Below are 20,645 nucleotides of genomic sequence, written 5' to 3'. Positions count from 1 at the left end.
AATTCTTTCAAGGTTGTTTCAAAAATGAAAGAGAACCATCAGTGTCATTGTTATGTCGTGCACTGCATGAGGCAGTTAACAGTCTACTCACCCACTTCAGTAAGGTGTTGCTGTAGGCTGGCTTCCAGTTCCTCCACTTCTTTCTCCAAGATGTCAATGCCCTTGGGGGCAGTGCCCTTACTGACAATACCCAGCAGTTCTTTTAGCTGTGCAAGTTGCTTGTCTCCATGAGCTCGGTTATCTCTCAACAGCTGTAGAAGGTAGAAATAAGGGCATGCGGTAAGCAAAATTATCTCGTGTAATAGACAATATTTAATTTCCTTGGCCCTGAAGCTTGAACAACATTCATGGTATATCATTATGTGCAGATAGTTTACACCATTTCATACAAAAAATAACTAAAACCTTAGCTAAAATGCATTTCAATTGATTATGACAATCACTGCTAACGAATATGTTTTCTTCTTAAAGGTACAGGGTGGAAGAGAATTCTACGAACAAACTTTTAGAGGTTTTTCAGAGAGGTTGGCAGAGTATTTTGATATATGCAAAGTATTGCAACTTATAAATTTCATTCTGTGTTCCATATTGACTTTGACATGAAATTATTTCCTTCCTTATGGAATATAACACTTTAAGTTCTGCCTATTCAATACTTTGTCACTATTTGTGTTAAATAGCTACAGTACATATATATTTTGGCCCAATTAGACCATCTTCAGGTGAAAATTATAATCTACAAAGATATTTACAATTCTTGCCATTAAATTGTGCATGTTAAAAACTAACTGAATTGATAGTAAAGTGGAAACTATGAATATGTATGTGAGTATTATAGTCTTTATAAACTTTTATCAGTTGACTACATTTGTGGAAATGATTCACACTTGCTGTTGAATGATGTTAAGTTGAAGGTCTAATGGGTGCTGGGAAAAATTCATTTTGTAAATGTTCATTGCTTGTTGTACATTGTGGTTCTGGGAAAGTTAATATGAACCGTCATCAAGAAGAATATTGAATGCTCCCATCTTCCACCCCTGTCATGTAACAACTGTTACTCTTCATCATAGTGACATACATTTACTTGATACAGGATCAAGTGACTAATTGAAGACTTGACATGGAAAAGTATGTAAGTGCCAAATTTGTCAAAAATCAGATTTTGCATCAACGATCTATGTACCATAGCCAATGGCCTGGGAAGTGCCGCATACCTGCTTGTAGTTCATACTGATGCCGTAAGATGGCATCGGATGGAACTCCATGCTTATTGGCATAGAGAAGGATGCAAATGTCATGTCGTGTTAGTTGAAGCAATGCTGTTGAACATTCTGTGTTACATTCTCTGTTTACCTTGATCAAGGTTACATTTTTTGTGCATGTGCAGTGTGTCAAATAACATGTATCTGGTGGTTAGAGGATACTATGATTCCACTGGACAGAAATTTCTGGTCTCCGGACATTATTATACACCTTGTGATTGTGACGAAAATGGGTGTGCAAGGCCATGGTGCCTAAAGTAATTCAGAATGTAGTGAGAACAGCACGACTTCAACATCCATTTCAGGTAGTGACAATGGAAAAATCTGATTTCATTGATTTCCCCGGTGCAGCTGCTGTATTTATAAACACAACATCATTGCAGATCACTAACAAATCATGGATCAAAGTAACAGTGACGTTTGATAGTCGCTAGTTACCTAGCTAAACACATGGCTAATTGTGTAAATAGCCTGAGTATGGTGAATCGTACCACTCTGTATTATTCTGTACCAATTGACGAGTGTGCTTAGGTTGGTTGTATGATTCCATGTGGTTATAATTTGTAAACTTCAAGTCTCAGAAGAGTTTGATGGCACAAGGAGTCAGAATTGATATTTCAACAGTCAAATGATTAATTCTAAAGAAAAAATCCCTTCCTTTTCTGTACTGTTCTTTTGAGATTTGGATCATCTTGTTTTGAGAATGTAATGCATCAAATGGTCTACATTTAGACATCTTATGTCTTTTGTTTTTGGCATTATTAATTGCAAACCAAATCATGCACTTCAAAATCATCACATTTTTAAAGCCTCCCTCCACCCTGTGTATCTAACTGAGGCCTACTTAGTGTCACATTTTCTTTCATGATCCTCATTTCCAATCAAACCGTACCTCAACTACTCAGATCTTTAGTTCGAGAGCTATGAGCCCGAACGAGAGAACATGATTCTGAATATATGTAGCCTGATTTTATAGACACTATCCATAGAGGATAGCATTTCTTAAAACAGTCACTGCTTATGGTAGAAGTGCAGAAACATCTGACTACCTGCAGAATTCAGAACTACAATCCTTATTAATTTTATGACTTAATCTTGATTCCATTAAGCACAGGACTAACAGATTTACAATGAACCGAATCACATGACTTTCTTTTCTAAAATTCTCGATATATCGCTCTGTGGAGGAGAGAGTTAATCAGTTTTCCTAGGGCCATATGAAGAGGAACACACTCCCATATCATTTGATACTAAACAGCTATAAATGAAATGTTTTTCTGTGCATACAAATAATATTTAATTCTACCTTATCAGCAGTACAGATTCTGATTTAAACATTTTAGAATATTAGAAGAGAATTCAGAAATAACTCCTCTATAACCAAACAGATTTATAAAAGAGTCCAGTCTGTCATTTTCATACAGCTCATCAATCCTTAACAAGCTATTTAAACCATCAAGCATCAGGAGTAACTTACCTTAACAGTAGCAAGACGCTTGTTGATATCTGCTTTCTCCCCACTAACATCATCACAATCATTCAGATTATCTCGCTCCGCACTTAACCAGTCCCGGAAGCTCTTGCAGAGAGTACTGAAGTGACTGTGTTTCTGTGCACACTCCTCTAGATTGTCCAATAGGTCCTGTAAAAGAGAACAAAAACCATAATGATACAAGAAGTCACCATGAAAGTGCTGTTCCTGAAAGAAGATAGGCAGCAAATAGAGATATTAAGTTTGACTTACACTCCACACAATTCAGATTTCTACAAATGAAAATGATTCACTTCTAGTGAAAGAGAGAGAAACTATTAATTAGATATTTGTATGAAATTGTGTCATTGCCTATGCTATTACTTAGGAACAGGATCATCATGTTCTAGGCTTTGCCTTGTCGATAACTTACATTTATTTCTATCAACAGCTGTCCTCTTGAATGTGGCATGATTCTTACCCCCATTCTTCTTAGTATATCTGTGTCGTGTCTCAAGATCATCATCCTCCTTGTTCTTTCTCCTTATCCAGCTCCTGCTGGGTTGGGACATTTATGGCACTTCTTCACCTTCCTCTCTCCTTCCACCGTTCCTCTCCCACCATTTTGTCCTAGTCCAGATTTCTTCTTTTTGCACTCCTCTTTGTCACATTGATCCACCTTGTTCTACATCTCCCTTATGCTCTCTTTACCTTCAACTTCATGTCCATCATGTTTTGGTATTCTTTCCTCCTCCATTCTCTTTACATGTCCAAACCATCTTAGTTTACTCCGATCAATTCTCTCATTTAGGTTTTCCATTCCAACCTCCTTTCTCACATCTTTGTTTCTCAAACCATAAGACCTATCTGTGTCAGTGTGACCTAAAGCAGATATTTAAAAAAAAACTTCTCAAGCATTTCATTTCACTGGCTTTATTTCTACTCTCCTCCCTACTTGCCATTGACCACGACTCAGCTAGATAGGTATTTCAGGATATGCACTGTAAATTTAATTTTCCTCACTTCAATTTCTCTTTTTAAATTGTTTTCCTCTCCAACTTCCTGTATTAATTATCCTTTCATTTTTCTTTCCCTCCAGCTAGTTCTCACCTTCTTTCTCTACATCCACATCTCTATTGCTTCAAGACAATTCAGCTCTGCTTTTCCTAGCATCCAAATTGCACTTTTACAGAGTTGAGTGCTCCTAGCAAAAATGCTCCACATGAATGTCCAAGCATATATGCTTTCTTGTTAGAAGATATTTCGTACTCAGGAGAGCATGTTTCGTCAAAGCTTTTTTTTTCCATCACTTCTGCTGTACAGCTGTTATCTTCTATATTCACGCTTCCCAAGTTGCAGAAATGTTTAGCTGTTCAGCTGTGGTACTGTCAATCTTTATGTTCATTTTGACTGCTGTACTGCTTTTACTTACCTAAAGTTTTTGTGTTTATCTCTAATTTGCATTTGTTAAGGAATCTAGACATCATATTCAGTATTCTCATCATCAGTCTCTTCATCTTTTGCTTCATACTCATTATAATTTCCTCAATGAACAAATTAAATAGACAACAGTTTTACCTTATGCCCTTCCTGATTCTTGCTTCCTTGACACACATCCATTAATGTCTATTGTTGCTGTTTAGATTCCCGTAAAGCTCACAAATCATTTGCTTATCTTCGAATCTATGTCATTTTTTTCATGGCTTGAAATAGTAATAATAATAATAATAATAATGTTATTGGCTTTATGTCCCACTAACTACTTTTACGGTTTTTAGAGACGCCGAGGTGCCAGAATTTAGTCCCACAGGAGTTCTTTTACGTGCCAGTAAATCTACCGACATGAGGCTGATGTATTTGAGCACCTTCAAATACCACCGGACTGAGCCAGGATCGAACCTGCCACGTTGGGGTCAGAAGGCCAGTGCCTCAACCGTTTGAGCCACTCAGCCTGGCTTGAAATAGTAGCTTCTAGTTTACTGTTACAAACACTTTCTCTAAATCAATAAATATAAGTGTTCCTGTTGCATTCCAGTGTTCCTTCAAGAAGGATACGTAAGGAAAGAACTGCTTCTCTCATTCCTCTGCCTGACTGCAATCCAAACTGATCATCCAGCACTAAGATAGTTTTCTATTTTGTCTTTTATTCTATTTGTTACAAACTAAATTAGCATCTTTGAGGTATGAGATAGAATGGTGAGGGTTCTTTAACTAGAACATTCTGTAACATTTCGTGTTTCTGGAATTGCAATGGTCTTACCCTTTACATAATCATCCTGGCCACTCTCCTCCTTTATAACAGTCATTCATAACTCTGAATAGTTTTTCTTTCATCTTTCTCCCATATTTTTTAACAATTCAGCCGGGATGTCATCTATACTGGTTGCCTTTTTCTGTTCAGAACAGGATGTGAACGTATATTTTAGTATAAAGAATGAGATGAAAATTAGTGACACATTTCTCCGTTAGGTTTATTGTAATGTGAGAATTTCTTTGATTAGGAGCTACAATGACTATAATTGAGACCTCTGGAAGAGGAACTAGAGAAGTCATGTAATTAACTCCACCTTCTATTGTTAATGGAGTTGACTAAGTACTATACTAAATTCATCATCACATTCCTAACATCTTTACAGATGCATAGTGGCTTATAGAATATGTTGTACTGCTCCTTGCCAATGACTATGGTGTTCATCCAGCTCCAGATTGGTTTCTATGAGGTCAGGCCAAAGGGTTGGTGGCCAGCCACGTCGTTGCTTCGCAAAGGACTTCCCCTAGACCACAAGTTTCTCCATGTGGAGGCTCCGAGCAATATACAAGTTGCTTTTACGTCGCACTGACACAGATAGGTCTTATGGCGACGATGGGACAGGAAAGGGCTATGAGTGGGAAGGAAGCGGCTGTGGCCTTAATTAAGGCACAGCCCCAGCATTTGCCTGGTGTGAAAATGGGAAACCACCAAAAACCATCTTCAGGGCTGCCGATAGTGGGGTTCGAACCTACTATCTCCCGAATACTGGATGCTGACCGCACTTAAGCGACTGCAGCTATCAAGCTCGGTACGAGCAATATGAACAAAGATTGTAGGAAGTCTCTTGTGTATCAAGGTTGACAATTTTTGTTGCACTTAAATTTCATCAAGAATGGATGTGTTAGTTCTGTGTGCTGTGCACGGAATGAGAAGCACGTGTCACCAGCACCACATCTAAAATGCCTTGATGTTGTGACGATCAGTGGTGCATAAAGTCCATGTCTCTGATATGTAGGACATAACAGGGAACACAATGGTGTTGACAAGATTGATTTTTGTTACAATGGTTATTGGTTAAATCATACAAATGGCAAATATTCATCAGATTTCAAAAATTAATCCAGTTCCTTAATATTATCAGATTCCTTCTGCTACCCTTCTCTCCCATTCAGTCTTATTATAAAAAGCAACTGAAAATGGGGAAAATACTACAAAGACATGAAGTCAACTGTTCCTCGTGGATAAGGGAGTGTGGTGTTGTACTGTCCAGCATTATAGCAAATTACTGGGAGTGATAGGAAAGACTGATAGTAAATTCCATGTCACATCTTAATGACACCAACTTATAAAATATGAGTCCTGTTACTTACTTGTGACTTGACAACAATGTTGTGGAAGAGCTGTTTGATGCTCTGGAGGTAAATGTTGAGAGACTTGTCTTGAGTCTGGTCGACCAGCTGCTGAGCCTTGTCACATACAGACTCTACCAGCTGCTGATGAGACATGATTTCTTGGTGCATTATCTTGTGGTTCTGAAACAAATCACCAGTATTCTTAACTAGAAATCCTAAAAGCCATGTCCTGGAAATGAACAACCAAGTGAGAAATGAAGTCAAAAAATAAACTAAACTAAAGGAAAATAAAATAAAAAGCAAACACATAAAGCCGTCTCTGTACAGGTGATAAAGACCTTTGGAGGTGTAAAGGCTTCCAGTCTCAGCAATAAGTGGTTAGCTCCATGCCCAGTTGTCTTTGCCCTCAGGAATTAACCACTTCACTGTTCCGATCGAATATACTCAAGCTGCCTGAAATGGCCAGCTAGTGCTGCAATCAAGTATGGTCGAGCAGGATTTTGCGCCACGTGTGCTGCGATAGAATATACTCGATCTGCCTTATAACTGTGTTATATGCTTCTGCCATCTATTAGCCACACTTTAAACCAATTAGTGTATATTATTTCTGCATGTAGTTTTGCAGGAAAAAGTTTTTCTTTTGTCACACAGTTGTAAATATTGTGTTTGAATTATGGCTGCCACATATGAAAGTAAGATGTATTCAGAGGAAATTTTACAATTTTAGATGAGATTGAGTCAGATCTGGATTTTGATAGTGGCAATAGTGATATTATGGATATTATTGAACTAATAGTTGTGATGTTTTGCTGCCAGTGGAGGAAGAAACGACACTGACCTAGCCATGTGGTCAGACGATGAGCTTGTGCTGAAGGCACTTGCATTTTAAGCACCAAACCTAGCTATGTCAAATAATAATTTGACCCCTGAATGCCCTAAAATTGATTTTTTGGAGGTTTTTGTGAATGAAGAGGTGCTGGCAAATGTAACATGAAAGATATTTTACAAACATACAGTTGACGCTAAGATCATGACAAGTTCTGTTCATTATTGTGTGTTTACTTTAATCTTTCTGCTGATCATGTGTATGGATTGGTATTGTACATATAGTAGACACAACCCATAATGCAAATGAAAATTTCTAAGCATCTTTCTAATGGATGAAATTTTTGTCACCTTGTGTGGAATCAAACCCTAGACCCCAAACAGGAACTATCTGCAACAGTCTATGAACAAACTGCTGAGTTAAAATACCATCTTAAAATATTATTCTGTAACTAGTGCTTGTATTTTATGTTCAAATTGGCGATAATCTATGTTGAGGTGGTTGGCTGAAATAATCCAGCACTGGGGGTCACACCAACCTATCCAAGAATTCAGCAGTGCCAAAGGTTAATCTCATACTGATTCTTGGTGTCGGGTGGGTGACCTTCAGAAGTGAGTCTCTTCAGAAGCAACAATTTTGCTTGTAGATTTTTGACTTCCTTACAGAGAATTGAATGCATGTCCTTCCAAGTGAACCGAACATGCCTTTACAATCTTGGCAATGCAAGCTCTATGTATAGAAAGACAGGACCACATAATAAGACAAACACAGTGGAAGAAGTTTTAACAGAAAGAGAGGACAAGGACAAATATGAAAGAGTGACAAAAGAGTGACTGAATGGGTGGCTATATTTCTAGAAAATAGAACTCAGAGAATTAGAGTAGGTGAAGCTTTATCTGACCCTGTAATAATTAAGTTCAGAGGGAAATTCCTCAAGGCAGTATTATTGGACCTTTATGTTTTCTTATATATATATAAATGATATGAGTAAAGAAGTGGAATCAGAGATAAGGCTTTTTGCAGATGATGTTATTCTGTCATAATCATAATTATCAATGTCCCACTCCAGTTGCCTGGGTGTGGTTATGTTATTCTGTATAGAGTAATAAATAAGTTACAAGATTGTGAGTAACTGAAAAAGACCTTGACAATGTTGTGAAACGGACAGCAGGCAATGAATGGTATGATGATGAATGGGGTTAAAAGTCAGGTTGTGAGTTTCACAAATAGGAAAAATCTTCTCAGTTTTAATTACTGCGTTGATGGGGTGAAAGTTCCTTATGGGGATCACTGTAAGTACATAGGTGTTAATATAAGGAAAGATCTTCATTTGGTTAATCACATAAATGGGATATTGTAAATAAAGGGTACAGATCTCTGCACATGATTCAATCAATCAATACTGATCTGCATTTAGGGCAGTCGCCCAGGTGGCAGATTCCCTATCTGTTGCTTTCCTAGCCTTTTCCTAAATGATTTCAAAGAAATTGGAAATTTATTGAACATCTCCCTTGGTAAGTTATTGGTAAGTTATTATGAGGGTATTTAGGGGTTATAGTAATGATGTAAAGGAGAGGGCACATAAGTCTCTGGTAAGACCCCAACTAGAGTATTGTTGCAGTGTATGGGACCCTCACCAGGAATACTTGATTCGAGAAGTGTAAATAATTGAAAGAAAAGCAGCTCGATTTATTCTGGGTGGTTGCAAAGTTTGGGCTAGGAAGACTTGGGAGAAAGGAGACAAGCTGCTCGACTAAGTGGTATGTGATAAAGATGTTGATTCTCATAGAGAACCTGAAATATTTGTTCCTAATGAGTAAATTTATATTTAAATTTTATCATCTGATGGCCAGGCAGGCATCACTATTTGAAAATGAGACAAAGTCTCCTATAGTGCATTGGCACTGCCGGTGGCTCTAAGTAGCCTACACAGTGGCCTCCACGGTATGCACTAGCTATACATCTTGGTAGGTGTGCTATTTACCAACTGATGAGCCCAACTTAGCACACCAGGGCGAAACACTGGCAACCAGGAATGAGTTAGCTAGAAAATTTATAATGTCCAATAATGGACCAACTATATTGGTATTAAGTGGTATGTTCCAAGCTGTCAGTTGACAGATGGTGTGGAATGACATTAGTAGACAAATAAATCTGAGTGGTGTTTTTAAAAGTAGGAAAGATCACAATATGAAGAAAAAGTTGGGAATTCAAGAGGACAAATTGGGGCAAATATTCATTTATAGATGGGGGAGTTAGGGATTGGAATAATTTATCAAGGCAGATGTTCAATAAATTCCAAATTCTTTGCAATCATTTAAGAAAGGCTACGTAAAAACAAATAGGGAATCTGCCACCTGGATGTCTACCATAAATGCAGATTAGTAGTGACTGATCGACTGCTTGATGAAAACACAGGACAAAGAATATCTCAGCATCTCCATATACTACATGTGTTAAGTAGCAACTGGCATGGCAGATCGCCATCACTGCCATACAAGATACTACACCTTACAGTACGTCCATCACAAGAGTGGAGTGAGTAGGGCGAGCAGAGTGTCAGGGTTGTCAGGAGGTTATCATTTACAAAACACAAAATTTTTATTATGAGGGCCTCCTAATAAATATTTTTCTGCTTCTTGTTTTAAGGGGCCTAACATCTAAGATTATTGGCCCACAAATACTTTTAAAGACCATAAATTTCCATTGGTATTTGTTTAATTAATGAAATAGCTTTAGTAATATGACACATTTACAACCTTAGCAGTACCAAGGACAATTTATTATGCTTTATGATATGGTTTAAATATTGATACTGTAATCTGTTATTTTTTTCATATAAAACAAAAAATTAGGCACATTATAAATTAAACACTCAGACAATGACTATCAGTTGCATTTAGTAAAAGCTTGAAAGCTAATTCAAACTAATCAAAATATACTATTAAAACTTAACTCAATTCAAACCTAATTTGCAATATTATATTAATCCCAATGATTACTTCACCTTAGATGCAAGATGCTACTGAAGGAGATGTACATCATGTTCATGATAAAAATATATTCAAGCCAATTACTGTTCCATTATATCTTCAATTATTGGTTATTTTATGTTCCTATACATTCTATCATGAAGAAAAATAAATTATAATTGTCTGTCTCTAAAAAAGATGGGCTTTACAGAACCTTGCCTCATGTGCTTATGACTAATACCTTGAAGTAGTGGTAATGGTAACATTTTACAAAATTTCTTAAAACTTTTATTTGTGATTATCATTAAATGGCTGGCACAAGGTGTTTAAATCTCACCTGGAGAGTGTGATAGGGAAAGTGTTAAGACTAAAATGTTAAAGTTCTCCCATATAACGTTTCTGAAATATTTTGTTCCTAATTAATTATTTATTAATTATGTATGAATAGTAAGAGCCATGTAATAATAATAATAATAATAATAATAATAATAATAATAATAATAATAATAATAATAATAATAATAATAATAATAATAATAATCAGATAAACATTGGCAACAATTCCAAATTACCTGTAGTTGAGCTCTCTTCTCCTGCAAGGAAGCCTTCAGTTCTGTGTGCTGAGTCATGGCTCGCTCAACGTCTTTGAGCCACTTGGTAAGCTGCTCCTGAGATAGATTAAACTCAGCAAACTGCATCAGACACTGGTCTAACTTGTGCATAGCAGCTTGTAGGTCATCTGAGAAGTTATCCCACAAAGTGCGCAGGGTTCTGCAGACAAAAGGCAACATTTTATGCAGAATTCAAGTATAGAAACTTTCACTATGTAACTCTAATGTTCTTTAAAAGAGTCACAGATTAACTAGACTCAATGACAGGTCAGCAGGGAGCAACAGACAAAGGGAAGAGGACAATCTCATCATGTCACACTTCCCATATCAAGGCTGAAGATCAGTCATTATGATCCCTCAATAAGTGCTGAAGCCCATTCTCTTGATGATAATGATGATGATGATGATGATGATGGTGTTTAAAGGGGTCTAACAGCTAGGTCATCGGCCCCTAATAGTACAAGATGCAAAGAAATGAAACGATAACAATAATTAAAACTTAAAACATATCCACTGACTAGAACTTAAAATGAATGATGATGAAAAAGTGACCATGAATCCATAACAATCAGTGGATCCAATTTGCAATGCTTTATTTTCTGAGATGATGTTTGTTGTCCAAATGGGTCTAAAATCAGGTCACCAGCCCTTCATAATGGTACTAATCACTGGTAAAGTAGATCCATGGTGTTCCACACACAGTGGTTCTAATCACAGGCACCGCCAAGATCCGTGGTGTTCCTCACATAGTGGCACTAACTGCATGTAACGTTGACCCGTGGTGTTCCTCACACAGTGGTACTAATCACAGGCAATGCCCAGACCCGTGGTGTTCCTCACATAGTGGTACTAATCACAGGCAATGCCCAGACCCGTGGTGTTCCTCACATAGTGGTACTAACTGCATGTAACGTTGACCCGTGGTGTTCCTCACATAGTGGTACTAATCACAGGCAATGCCCAGACCCGTGGTGTTCCTCACACAGTGGTACTAATCACAGGCAATGCCCAGACCCGTGGTGTTCCTCACATAGTGGTACTAATCACAGGCAATGCCCAGACCCGTGGTGTTCCTCACATAGTGGTACTAATCACAGGCAATGCCCAGACCCGTGGTGTTCCTCACATAGTGGTACTAATCACAGGCAATGCCCAGACCCGTGGTGTTCCTCACATAGTGGTACTAATCACAGGCAATGCCCAGACCCGTGGTGTTCCTCACATAGTGGTACTAATCACAGGCAATGCCCAGACCCGTGGTGTTCCTCACATAGTGGTACTAACTGCATGTAACGTTGACCCGTGGTGTTCCTCACATAGTGGTACTAATCACAGGCAATGCCCAGACCCGTGGTGTTCCTCACATAGTGGTACTAATCACAGACAACGTAGACCCATGGTGTTTCTCCTCAAATGATACTAATCACAGACCCATGGTGTTCCTCATGTAGAGGTACTAACCGCAGGTAACATCAGCCCATGGTGTTCCTCATGTAATGGTACTAATCACAGGTAATCTCATAGTACCAAATCCATCACCCCCCTGGTTGCCCCTTTTAGTTGCCTCTAATGACAGGCAGGGGATACCGTGGGTGTATTCTTTATCTGCATGCCCCACCCACAGGAGGTTCTGCTCTTCTGATGAAGCTGGGAAGTAGAAACAAACTTATCAGAAGCTGAGAAGAAATAGGACTCATGAGGAGTGAGTCTTCTGTTCGAAGACAGCAGTGTATGAAGATGTGGAGATTGCCCTATCGTGTTTACATGTCTGTCTTTGATTCCTTTTTTACTGCTCCCTGTCTGATGCTGTATTTGTCATTTTGTGTGTTCTTATTCATGTTCCTATCCAAGACACTAATATAATTTAAAAAAATTACTACAGAATTTTACCTGAGCTGTTGGCGGATAATCTCACGTCCATCTGGCGATGTGTGTGCATATAACTTTTCTCCACTTTCCACCAATGCATCAAATTTAGCACTTTCCCTTGATCGAACATCAGCAAGCTCTCGGATTTTCTTCTGCCGATCCTGCAGAGCCAATGGATGTATTTGTAAAAGTAACAATTAATAAATACAGAAGAAGTTAAAAGTCAATTTACCAAACAATGAATGAACACTTTTATTAGCCTGCCTGGTGGCCATGATGATTAAGGCAACAAGTCTGTGGTGTGACACTGTGGTTAGCTAGTTTGAGTCCTGTTGGTGGTAAAGATGTTCTCCATCAGAATACTGCCCGGCAGGGTAGGGGAGAAGGTAATATACAATTTATAATTGCTAGACTGAACATAATTAATTTTGTAGTTGGTTCCATATTGACTTGTGACTTGAAATTACTCTTTTGAGAATGTATTAGTCCACCTTTTCAATACTAATTAATTATCAACTAATTTACAATGAATTCATAATCATACTATCTATTGTAGATAGATAGTGTGTAGATAGGAAATATAAAAGAAAAAAGGGTAAGAGGGAGGCCCAGAGCAAGATAGATGGACTCTGTCAAGAACAGTGTAAGAAAGAGAAGACTGAACTGGAATACAATTACTCCAGAGGAGAGGTGGAAGGAGAGGCAATGATGGAGAAGTGCCATCAACACCCTGACCTGGCAAGAGCTGGACAAGGGGAAATGAAAATGATGATGATGATGATGATAGTGATGATGATGATGGTGATGATGGCAACTATTTATTGTAGAACATGTTTTATTTTCCTTCGAGAACATCTTCAGCTACTAAATATCAGTAAAATACAAGAGGAAATAAAACATAACCCAAAACTATACACCTTACAGAAATGAAGAAAAATTAAAAAGAATGCATTAACACTTAAATTAACATCTAACGTGCCAAAGTCTTTCATTGTCATGTCCCTTGCTGGTTTTCTTAATGTGAATAAATTATTGAAGTAATAACAGTGTTTAGGCAAAAATTCTTACTATTGCAGTTATCAGCAGTCACTGATTTTACCATTGTTCTTCCAAAGCAGAAACAGTTTAAGACATCACATAGTATCACTTACAGTTTTTTGCAAGTCGCTTTATGTCGCACCAACACAGATAGGTCTTATGGCGACGATGGGGCAGGAAGGAGCTAGGAGTGGGAAGGAAGTGGCCGTGGCCTTAATTAGGTACAGCCCCAGCATTTGCTGGTGTGAAAATGGGAAACCACGAAACACCATCTTCAGGGCTGCCGACAGTGGGGTTCGAACCCACCATCTCCCGAATACTAAATACTGGCCGCAATTAAGTGACTGCAGCCATCGAGCTCGGTACTTACAGTTTTAATGTGTGTTCAACACTTTTTTTAGGTGTTTGTTTCATGACAAGATGCAGAGCAAAGTCTCCGGGAAACATTATGAATTTCTCTTTGTTTCCTTTGACATGGCAAAACTCAAACAGAATATAGTTTCTATCAAACAAGTATATTTTATAAACAGTTTATAGATGGCAGAATAAATAATCTTTAGAAAACAATGATACTGTGCTGAAATATGTAAGAAAACTGAAGTTTAAAATGTAACACAAAGATATTATTACTTTAATGATTCACAAATGAAAATGAATTTTCTTATGTCTGCTTAAAAGTTTGCTTTCTACACAAAGTAGAATACTAGTAAATTATGTATAATTTACATACAAAGCATGGCAGATACATAGCCAGCTTGTGGTTTAAAGAATGAGGTCATACTGTACTGCTTGTTCTGGATCAGTTCATCTTTATATTTGTTTATAATATGAGCAGCTCACCTGTAGGACAGCAAGGTCTCCAACAATCTGACTCAGCTCCTTGAGTTGTTCTTCGACTTGTGACAGCCACTGAAGGAATGCAGCATGCTCTTCATTGAAGTTGCGATGTTCTTTCACAAACTGCTCATACCTTGTAACTGCCTCCTGTAGACCAGTCAAAGACAACATGTATAACTATCCACCTATACAATTCATCAACTATAAATCTATATAGAAAGATAGGAATTTGGAGAGGAATAACAACATAACCGTATTCTATCCATACTATATGTGACCTGTTGCACAGAAAGAGACTACTACCTCGCAAAGCCCACCCGCGAAGCGATCTGATTGGCTAACTTCATCACCTGATAAAATGACAACAGCGTGAGATATTATTATTTTTTTTCAAAATATTCATCAGTACAACCAACCCTCTAACGCTCATATACCCGGTTCACATTGTTTCCAACCACCCTATATGTTTCACCGTTTTAAACTAGTGGGGGATTTTATAGGGGTATGACCGAAATTTGGGCAATTTTTGTCCTATATCAACTAAAATAACAGATAAAGAGTTGGCCCTATCAAAAATTTAAGTGCACCCCGTAGCCTTAAAATAAAATTTTCTACAAGAAATGTCATATGCATTTTCTTTATAACTAACAGTTTTTGACAAAATTTAGCTTTCTTGTATTTTTGACTGTGGTCGTCTCCACTAATGGATAGGCTACTCATTTTGTGCATAAGTTGTAGTTAACTATTACTGCTAAAATGTTTTCTGCGGGCCTCTTAAGACGGTGACACTGTCTCTCAGGCCGGGAGATTTGTTACGGTAAAGGAGATGCTCGGAGAAGGTGAGGGGGTTGGCGGCCGTGGCCTATACTAGGAACTGTCGCGGCATTCGCTTTAGTGCAGGAGAATGGAAAACCACGGAAAACCATTCTCAGGACAGCCGAACGTTGGGGCCAACCGCAAGGTCCAGCCCTGTCCTGTCTCCCGAATGCAGAGGCGTAGAGCCACGATAGAGCTGTGGCCACCCCTCCTCTGCTCTGTTGGCCGGTTGGAGTGTAGATCTGTTGGACCAGGACCAAACGTGGCCACTTGTGGGCTGAGACCCACTCTGCATCCACCGACCAAGTTGTAGTTTGTTTGTTGACAGGCCAGATGAAGTGAGCGTGTCATTCTACAGAAAGTGTTTGGAAGCTGCAGTTGTGTTGTTGAGAGTGTTATGCGTGCTTATTCAAATTTGAGAACTGATGCGGGCTGTAGTTTATTTACGGTATTCAGCCATTTGCATTATCATTGTCATTGTATTACATGTAAATTCCATGTTTTAAACTTGATGCCACCAATATTCCTGATAGCTATAAAACTGACAAGGATGGCAAGCAATGGCTTTTAAAATTCCACCATGGAAGTAAATTCATGGTGCAGTATTTGCAACATATATTTGTTTGAGTTACGTGTCCATTTTAGAAATGTGATGGGGACCTTCAAATCAGTGCCCAAGTTTATCGGCCAACTTAATACAATCCATGGGAACATCTGGGGACAATATGACGGCCTTTCATTTGGACAGTAATATAGTGAAAAGTCTTGGGATGAATTTGCTGGGATGAACTTGTTACGTTTTTTTTTGCAGTTGGGCTTCTTTTCTTCTATTTTTGTCCTATGTTCCTAGCATTTTACTACCAATACTTTTCACTCTCTTTCCTTTTCATGTGCTTATCTGGATTTTTCCTTGTCTTACACTTCCCATATTCATAGAAGATCTGTTGAGATGGTCCCACGATACCTCACTTTATAAATGGATAAATAGACAGATAGATAGATGATGATGATGATGATGATGATGCTTGATGTTTTAAGGGGCCTAACATCGAAGGTCATCGGCCCCAATAGATAGATAGATAGATAGACAAATGGATAGATGAATGAATGAATGAACGAATAAGCTGTAACTCACCTTGGTGGTGTTCTTGAGTGCTTGGTAGCGAGTGGTGAGGCGAGACACTTTAACTGCCAGCTCAGACTCCACCTCCACAGATTGGCTCTGGTCTATGGCAGAGGTGAACTCATCTGATTTGGCTGCTATCTCCTCCTCCACAGCTCGTAACTTATCCAAGTGGACTTGCTTAGCCTCTTGAGTGCTGCGGAGACTTTGATCTTTCACCTGGGCTTCCTTTGTCTTGATCCAATTGGTGAGAGCGTCAACGATCTCTTCAAATTGGGTCCAGCGACTACATAGTTGACGCAGACGAGCCTGAGCCTCTGTGCATTTTGATAGGAATGCTTCCCATGCCTTCTTCTGCTCTTCAAACTCCTTCAAAAGACCAGGATGGCCGGATATATCTGTTCCCTCCAACACAACTTGCAGCAATGTATGGCAGTTCTGTAGAAGTTTGTCACCTTCATCTTTTTGTTGTAGTAACCCTTCAATGACTGCAAGTTTCACATCGGCACCCTCCTTCTCCATGGACGTATCATCGACTACAATGGCTGCTTCAGCATTCAGGGTGCTAAGCCAATCACGGGACTTCTCTAGAGCTTGCAAATATGCTTCATGATCAGAAACATGTTTCTCTGCAACTACTATCCGCTGATCAACATCTTTGGATAACTTTTCATATGATCCTAGAACAGCGTTAAATTTTGCTGTTGCCTCAGAATCAGATAAAGTGCCAATCTTGTCCTGTAACTGTTTCATAATGTTCCTGTGAGTGTTCACATCCTGTGCTATAGTACGATATCCATGAAGTGCCATTTTCTTTTCTTTAAGGGTGGCTTTAGGTTCCAGTCTGCTCCCAAGTTTGGCCTCTGCTTCGGTCACCCATTTGCGAACCTGACTGTAACTATCATCAAATGAAGATCTCTGCATCATGATACCCTCTACTTTCTTGTGGATGACATTTGCCTTGTCAATGAGAGCCTCTGCTCCATCCCTGAGAGATCTCAACTCTCCACGTATAGTCTCACGGTTTTCAGGTGTCACTCCAGAGAAAAGAGCTTCCCCAGTCTCTACAGCTTTGTTGAGTAATGCCTGTCCTTTCTCTCGCTCCTCCATGAAAGCTTTCAGCTCTTCAAGCTTAGCTTGGTATGCTTGCATCGGTTTTGCTGGGGCAGCGAGCAGTTGCTCAAAGGACTTGAGTTTAGCATCAGCATCACCAAGCCATGCCTCCACCTCTTTCACAGATGTTCGATACAAGTCCTTATTACTGTTAAGCCCATGAAGACGGTCAACATAACCATTGGCAAACTTGAGCACAGCCTGATAGCGAGCAGTAAGATGACCCACATACTGCCCCACACGAGATTCTGGATTTTCTTGCATTATCTCCTCTCCAAGCGAAGAAATAGCCTCCACCTCTGGTTCATAACCAGCAACTTCTTTCCGGAAAGTCTCCATTTCATTAATTTTGTCAGTTATTGTGCCTAAATTGACTTGACTAACACTTTCGGCACGCACTTTGGCCTCCATCTCGCGCAGCCAAGAGGCGACATTCTCTGACATAAGCTCATATTTCTGCCACAGATTTACGTTGTGCTCTAATGACTGCTTGGTGGACTTATAATTGTTCTTCAGAGCCTCAAGTTCAGCTATCAACTGGTTTCTGTCTGACATAAGCTCTTCCATCTTCTCAGGGCTCTCAACATTCTGCAGCAGCTGCAATGACTGATCCAATTCTGCTTGCTTCTCATCACAGTCCGTCAGTCCAGTGAGCACATCCTGTAAGGATGACATCTTTACCTCCAGGTTGTAAAGGTCACTTCCTGCCTCTGGTAGGCACCATGCTACCTTCTCCTTGTGGGTAGCCACCACCCTCTGCAGAGCACCAAACTTCTCTGCATGATATTTCTTCAGGAATGTTAACAAAGTGGACTCAATCTTGTGGGCATGAGACAGAACCCCATCATACCTCTTTTCAAGGCCACCAAGCTCTTTAGCAACTCCAGATTCCCCAAATGCAGGATAATTCTTTTTCATTTGTTCTATTTTGGTACTTACAGCTTGTAAGTCAGTCCCAAATGCTGTAAGTTCTTGTTTCAGAGCTTGACACTTCTGCAGTCTCTCCAGAATCTTCGAGTTTTCACCACTCAGATCATCACATTTAATGATAGCTTCTCTAATCCTGGTAATAGTGTCACTAGCCTTCTTCATATCAGCCCGAACCTGTTTCTCTTGCTCACCAAATGTGTAGACAATGTCTTCCAACTTGTCTGCAATCTCTTTCACGTGAGCAAACTGTTCCTCCATTAATTTGTTGAGAGAATCAAGAGTAGGAATTTGTTTGCCATCATTAAGCTTTACTAGTTGTGCAGTCTTTGCAATGATGCTTGCCTTGAGGTTGTAAAAAGTAGGCAATTCATCTTTGTATCTGTTGAGACGAGTCTGACCAGTGTCAGCATCTGCCAAGTTCTCTACTGCATTTTCAAGAGCTTCACTTGATTCACTCAGCCAGTGTAACACCTCTCCCTTAGCATCATCAATCTGTTTCCAGATGATCAGTTGTGCTTCCAGGTTCTGTAAATTTTTAGTTACTGTGTCATATGCATCCTGCCACAGTTTGTGAGTGTCCAGTAAGTCTTGTTCAATAACACTTACATTAAAGTCTGGGATCTGTTCAGCTTGTTTCATTAAAATTTGTCCCTTGTTGTCCATTGTGTCCAGTGAAACTTTTGATTTCTTGAGTATTTCAAGAGCTTTCTTGGATTTGTCATGAGTCAAGACTGCCTGCGTCACATCATTTGCAACTTCTTTCACAGATTTACACAAATCCTGGGCTTCAGAAACACTGTGACACACTTTCTCCTTGGCATCTTGGAAATGTTTCCAAGCAATATTCATTTCCACAAATCTTGCTTTCTGCTCTTTGAGCATCTCATTTACCTTCTCCCAGTTAGCATCAATTGAAGCCAGGATATTCTGTATTGTACCCACATTGGCCTGATCTTGCTCCATGAGTACCTTGCCCTGAGAATGTAACTCTGTTTTCACTCCCTGTCTCAATCTGTGCTCCTCCAAGAGAGCGCTGATGGTCTTCACTGCAGGTTCCAGCTTCTCACAGCTGTTGACAGACAGAGCCACTTCTTGTATAGCCCCTTGGGCAGATAAGAGTCCATCAGAGAGTCCTTGCTGCAGAGCTTGAAAGTGTGTCCATCGAACTCCAACTTGCTCCATAACTTCTTGCATATCAACCAACCGTGCTCTCAAAGCCATGGAACGGTTTTGTATGTCATTCACCAACGCCACAGCTGTGACAGGTTTCCCTGTGCCTTTTTCACGGAGTAAAGTCTTGCTTTGCTGTGTGGCAACATCGATGCCTGGAGCAGTATTACTCCAAGCTGCAGTTTTGGTTGATGCAAGTTCGAGTTCCTGAGCAAAGTTTGCCAAGTCTTCCAGTCCTGGCTTCTGGCTATCTAGCTGGTACTGGATGTGACTCAAATGATCACTAGCATCAGCATGCCAACTAAGCAACTCAGACCACTTCTCTAAGACACTCTTCTTCTCTTGGAGATTGTCTTCTAGATCCTATTAAAATAAATGAGAAGTACAATATGAGAAGAAATAGTCTACAGCTTGAAAATTAACCTTTGTTAAAATTATATTACAACAAAAAATTTCAAAAGCCACATTATTTATTTAACATAATTATAAAAGTCTATCCCTTTTAGACAGATTAATTCATTGGACATTGACAGCAAGAGATGAGAGTACAATTTAGGCCAGTCAGATGAAATTCCTGTGGAGTATGTTCGGGAAGACAAGGAGAGACACAGTAATAAATGTTAAGGTCAGAAAAGAAATAGAGGTAGAAAAACTGAGTGATAGGATGGAGAAGAATAAATTGAGATGGTTTGGACATGTTATGAGGATAGCAAAACAAGTACTGGAGACTAAGATGGAGGAAAAGAGGGCCAGAGGGAGGCCCAGAGCAAGGTGGATAGACTCTGTCAAGTACAGTATAAGAAAAAGAAGACTGGAATGAAATACAATTACTGAAGAGGAGTGGTGGAAGGAGAGACAATGGTGGAAAACTACCATCAGCACTCCAACCTGGCAGGAGATGGACAAGGGGAATGGAAAATGATGATGATGATGATGATGATGATGATGATGATGATGAATTTGTAAAATTTTAACTAAATAGTAAAAAAAGTAAAATACTTATA

General features: G+C 39.2%; 1 protein-coding gene across 1 annotated transcript in view; it reads right to left on the bottom strand.

Annotated features, from left to right (window-relative positions):
* The window catches only part of Msp300 (Muscle-specific protein 300 kDa), a 589,230-nt gene that overhangs the window by 267,043 nt on the left and 301,542 nt on the right, over window positions 1-20,645 (bottom strand). The window contains exons 31-37 of the mRNA XM_068229229.1: window positions 16,441-20,004; window positions 14,493-14,636; window positions 12,636-12,775; window positions 10,707-10,905; window positions 6,355-6,516; window positions 2,740-2,904; window positions 92-251 (exon numbers count right to left, since the gene is read on the bottom strand). Coding sequence (XP_068085330.1) covers window positions 92-251; window positions 2,740-2,904; window positions 6,355-6,516; window positions 10,707-10,905; window positions 12,636-12,775; window positions 14,493-14,636; window positions 16,441-20,004 — 4,534 coding nt within the window. The remainder of the gene's footprint in view (window positions 1-91; window positions 252-2,739; window positions 2,905-6,354; window positions 6,517-10,706; window positions 10,906-12,635; window positions 12,776-14,492; window positions 14,637-16,440; window positions 20,005-20,645) is intronic.

The sequence above is a fragment of the Anabrus simplex genome, chromosome 9, assembly GCF_040414725.1.
Source record: "Anabrus simplex isolate iqAnaSimp1 chromosome 9, ASM4041472v1, whole genome shotgun sequence".
Taxonomy (NCBI): domain Eukaryota; kingdom Metazoa; phylum Arthropoda; class Insecta; order Orthoptera; family Tettigoniidae; genus Anabrus; species Anabrus simplex.
This window is presented reverse-complemented; position numbering and strand designations above follow the sequence as displayed.